General features: G+C 37.5%; 1 protein-coding gene across 3 annotated transcripts in view; it reads right to left on the bottom strand.

Annotated features, from left to right (window-relative positions):
• The window catches only part of LOC125033337 (probable phosphorylase b kinase regulatory subunit beta), a 43,620-nt gene extending 41,952 nt beyond the window's left edge, over nt 1-1,668 (bottom strand). For all 3 annotated transcript variants that reach the window (XM_047624747.1, XM_047624746.1, XM_047624748.1), the window contains exon 1: nt 1,555-1,668. In XM_047624747.1, the coding sequence (XP_047480703.1) occupies nt 1,555-1,580 (26 nt within the window). In that variant the 5' untranslated portion in view covers nt 1,581-1,668. The remainder of the gene's footprint in view (nt 1-1,554) is intronic.
• Nucleotides 1,669-4,930: the final 3,262 nt, after the last annotated feature.

Below are 4,930 nucleotides of genomic sequence, written 5' to 3'. Positions count from 1 at the left end.
TACAAAATCTAATATATTAAATATGTAATTGTATAGTGTTGCTGCCAGTAGCAGTAGACAGTTTTAGTAGTGAATTATAAGACAGACTTATAAGTAGATGTATATCAACAAAAATTAAAGAGCTATGTTTGTGAGTTGTCATGTTTGCTCCTTCCATGCTATGTAGGTGGAGCATGGGTAATTCTTTGACATACAAATGAACAGACAGGAGGTCTTAACCCATTGGATCTGGATACTTCATTGAAAACATGTAGCCTAAAATACAGGTATTAGGCTTATGTGATCAAACACTCTGAAAGGTGTGTGGCTTGCAGACCAGGTGCATATGAACACTCATGTGGGGTGACAAGACTCCATGTGTTTTTAGCTATTATGCCAATGTTCCACTGTCTATATCTGTCATTTGATTTGCATTATCCAGATGGTGTTTGACCGTTTTCTTGTACAGACTTCAGATCATCTCCCTAGTCTATAAGTCAATGCAATAATAATAACAATAAGTAACATTTTGTTATTTGAGTCATTCTTTTATTTTATTATAATATGTAATTTTCTGGAATACAACCTGCATCATGAGTCAAGTGGGCAGGAATAGCATACTGAGTATAGAAATAATGTCCTCCCTGAAGCAGGTGCTCTTCCAGTCATGGCTCATGGACAGTACTTTTCACACATGTTTATTGAAAGATATAATGCATTCATTGCGACTCTGTCCCGTCTTGATAGCAAGTTTGTGTCACTCTGGCCCATAGCCAAATTTTCCCATGATGGTATGTTCACATCACCCACCCCTCAAACCAATTTTTTCATGATGTTATGGTCATGTCAGCCAGATCTTTGGGGTTAATAGATGGAGGTAAGAATGATTTGAACCTTGGTAGTTACCAGCATGATTAAATATTATATTTGTTATCTTCATAACTAGTTATATACAGCAATTATTCAAAGTGAAGTGGTATATATATGCATGAAGAATCAGGCTTGCTGGTATTTTATAAAGAAAAAACAGTTGCGGATTAATACAACAATATATACATATATACACCTTACATTGCCAGTTACTAAATATATATGTACACTAAAGAATAAGTATATACAACATGGAACTTTTGGAATAAATACCATGATTATTCTTCATAAATGTCTTAAGATTGTGGAATCATAAGTGAATATGTCCAAAAAACCTAATGCAAGAATTTTGTTGGAATGAGCGCATAAGTAAGCCTATTAATCTAAATGGTTTCTATTAAGTAAACGGACTGAGATCATGTCATTATTTAAAGGACAGTTTTGACCTTCAGGGCAATGTCATACAGTTTTGATCATACTCCAACATATAACAGAATGTATGTCCATTAGAGACATAAACTTTTCAACAATCAAGACAATATAACTAATTGTAATATGAAAAAAAAAATCAAATACAATCCTACGGGAGCCATAAAAAGAATAACTTTCCGTTTCTATGGGGGTACATATTACATAATTAACTATTAACGTTGGTTATGTCGTGAATGAAAATAATGAACACAAAATATACATAAAACTACATACTGTCCAGCCCTCGATCCTCCTGCCATTACGCTGAATTTTGTAGAAAAGGTCTTCCTTGGCTGCTTTCTAGGGCCTGTGTCTTTATCGTCCTTCGTCAGCTGTTTCAATGTCAAGGACTCCGATAAATACGGGTTGCGCAAGAGAGAAACTTTAATTTGTTTCTTGTATATTGGTATATTACCGTTTGATAGAATTACTTGGATTTTCCATTTGGCTGGTTATATAAATTATTGATCTATTATTAACACTAGTATATTTAACAGAATGTTGATATAATGTTCATACAAAAATATGTCGATTTCATAACCCATACCAGCTAATTAAAGAAAACGGAGTGAAATCTAATGTTAAAATACAATATATATATATATATATATATATATATATATATATATATATATATATATATATATATATATATATATATATATAGATTCATTGCTTATTCACACAGACGGACACATCCACACATACGGATCCGTTCAAACATCTACGCCCAAGCACACATGCACCTATACGCACACATGCAAGAACACCCACCTACCTGCCCCCCCCCCCCCCCCCACACACACCACACACACACACACGAATACGGGGAGAGAGAGAGAGAGAGAGAGAGAGAGAGAGAGAGAGAGAGAGAGAGAGAGAGAGAGAGAGAGAGAGAGAGAGAGAGAGAGAGAGAGAGAGAGATTGCAGAGAATGTGCGTGTATTACTTTTTGGCATGAAGAAAAACCTTATTTAATATTGTCCTCTCCTTTAGCATAGACAGTTGTATATTTAATGGTACGATTCGATTTTTGTGTTAGACTCACTGTTTCTTAGATAAAAAAGAACTTTGGTTTGTTAGCGCATATATTAATTATATTCTTCTATCCTCTTACAACACCTAAGTCTTAGTCCTTTTTGTTTTTAATCTCCCATATGCCGCTTGAGATCACGTTTCTATTATGCTATTTAATTACTTTACTGTAAGCATTCCTCTATCACAGATCTCACAGAAACATGAGTATCGTATTTGAGCATCTGCGTGTAGATATCTTATTGTTTATCCAGAAAGAACTTTTGATAATCACCTATTTTATGATTGTACTATTCATTCCGTATCAGTTAACTTAATTTCATTACTACTATCACGTATTCACTTTCTCGCAATGGAGGATAGTATTCTAAGTATTTTACGTCATCTTTATATCATGTGAATATTACATCAAACATAGCCGGTCTGTCCATGCCTCTTTCCTTAGTACACTCTGTGCATTTATAAGAAGACATTGTTAATTTAAAATTCTAAGTACTTTATCATTCCACAAATCATATTGCGCTTCGGGGTTAAGATTTCGTAGTTGATAGTAGTATTAAAAATCCCGGATCGAACGAATTCCTATTTTGGCTAGTTCATTGCAGCTTCCTTGTCACGATGCTGAAGTATAAGGTGGCATAGAAGAAGCAGTGACTATGATTGTTTCCATGTCCTTTTATTTCAGTCTTATTTAATCAGCCCTTACTTCAATTTGAATGATTTTCTCATTAGTATCACTACTCCTCCTCTAGTACCAATCATGCAACCTATTCTTCAAATGGAGTTTTAATATTGTACTTTCTAAGGATCAGGGTTTTTTTTCTGATGCATAATTGTATCAAATTCATTAGTTTCATTTGTTGGTTCTAGTTGGAATAACTTTGAAAATAATCTGTTTGCATTTGTGTAACCAACTGGTCCTTTTGGTATTCTAGTTGTCTGCGTTCTTAATATTTGTTCGACTCTCCGTTCCCGTTTTCTGTTTGGTTCGGAGACCTGTCAACCTCAACACGAGTAAGGTTTTCCCTCCCCTGGACCTTTGATCATTCTTCAATCTGACTTCTTTCAATTTCTTTTGAAAGGTTTCCCCCCTCTTCGTTACTTAGATTCTGTCTTATCCTTTTTTTTTATCTTGTGTTCTGCGTGGTTGGCTAGGTTCTAAGCTTCCGTAATTGCACCGTTCCATTTGGTTTATCAAGAATGTTACTTTAAAATTTTGACTTTCATTTTAACTTGTTCATTCGTCGGTGTGGAACGATGTATTTCCCAAGATTTCAGGGCTTTTTGTTCTGAGTATTTCACCAATAACCTTTTAATCTTGGGTCTGCCTTCCATTGCCCCTTTGCTGATACTTTTTCAAGTGGTCGCTCTCAGCATATTTTTGTGCTCTCTTTGACTTTCACCATAATGACGAATATTGCTTTGCTAGTTTCTTCCACGACCACTTTCACACACACACACACACACACACACACACACACACACACACACACACACACACACACACACACACACACACACACACACACACTATACCGTGTCCATTAGCACGATTTATGTCAAGTCCAGTAACGAATTAACGCCTCAGCGAGGACTTAGATAACGGTTTTATCTGGCCTCGTCTGACCTCTCAGTTCGTGTCCAGCGGTCGGCGTGATTAGGTCTAGCCCCTGCCCTCAGGGCTGCTGGGCGGACACGTGACCCCCGCACTAAGCGCTCACCCAAGACTCGTTTCGTGTGTTCCCATCGCTGTCCAACCAGTCATATCCAAGGCTTCATGAGCCTCTTACACTGGTGGCAAGGTGGTCGTTGCGTCCTTTTGGCTCGCAACACGGACACAGTCTCCGAAATCCGGTCGATCCATCGCTTCCACGATCGACCATGTCTTCAAAACCACACGAGTACACGTTTTGGGCCTTTTCATTTCCCTTCCCTCCCTTCCTCTTCCAGAAATATGTTAAGCCGTATGCGCAGTCACTCTCACGTTGGTTTTGTTGGGTAAAAGTGCTTAGTAACAGCAGACCTTTGATCGCATTACTGTATGATCACGGTATGTGGTCAACAAACATGAATATCGTTCCTTAATCTAGTTTCTCATTAGTTTTTCTCGTTATTAGAGAATTATATTGTTTCAACTACAGCGAATTTAACGCGTTCGTGATTTTATCTTGATCATTTATTTCCATTCTCGTAGCACATTTCCCGCCTTGACCTGACCTCGCTTTTTCTCACTTCCAGTCGGTTTATAATTGTTTGCACCATAGGAATGCCCGTAGTTTTTTTCCGTTGCTCGTTCGGTGTCACGTTCTATCGGCGCTAGAGCGGAACTTGCAACGTGACTTTATATAAATTCGTTATTTTGAGTATAGCGTTAGAATCTTCCTCATATCAGAGTGCATAGGGATGCCTGATATAGCCCGGGGTTGCGTGAATCGCCTGATAGATCTACGATCCGACGTTACGATAGTGGGTACAGGTAAAACTGAAGTTATTCGTTCGATCGGCAACTTTCGAGTCGGTGTGACCCGCATAATGTGTGGCTAGGGTTTATGCTAGAATAATGATTCTCTTATTAA

The sequence above is a fragment of the Penaeus chinensis genome, chromosome 16, assembly GCF_019202785.1.
Source record: "Penaeus chinensis breed Huanghai No. 1 chromosome 16, ASM1920278v2, whole genome shotgun sequence".
Taxonomy (NCBI): domain Eukaryota; kingdom Metazoa; phylum Arthropoda; class Malacostraca; order Decapoda; family Penaeidae; genus Penaeus; species Penaeus chinensis.
This window is presented reverse-complemented; position numbering and strand designations above follow the sequence as displayed.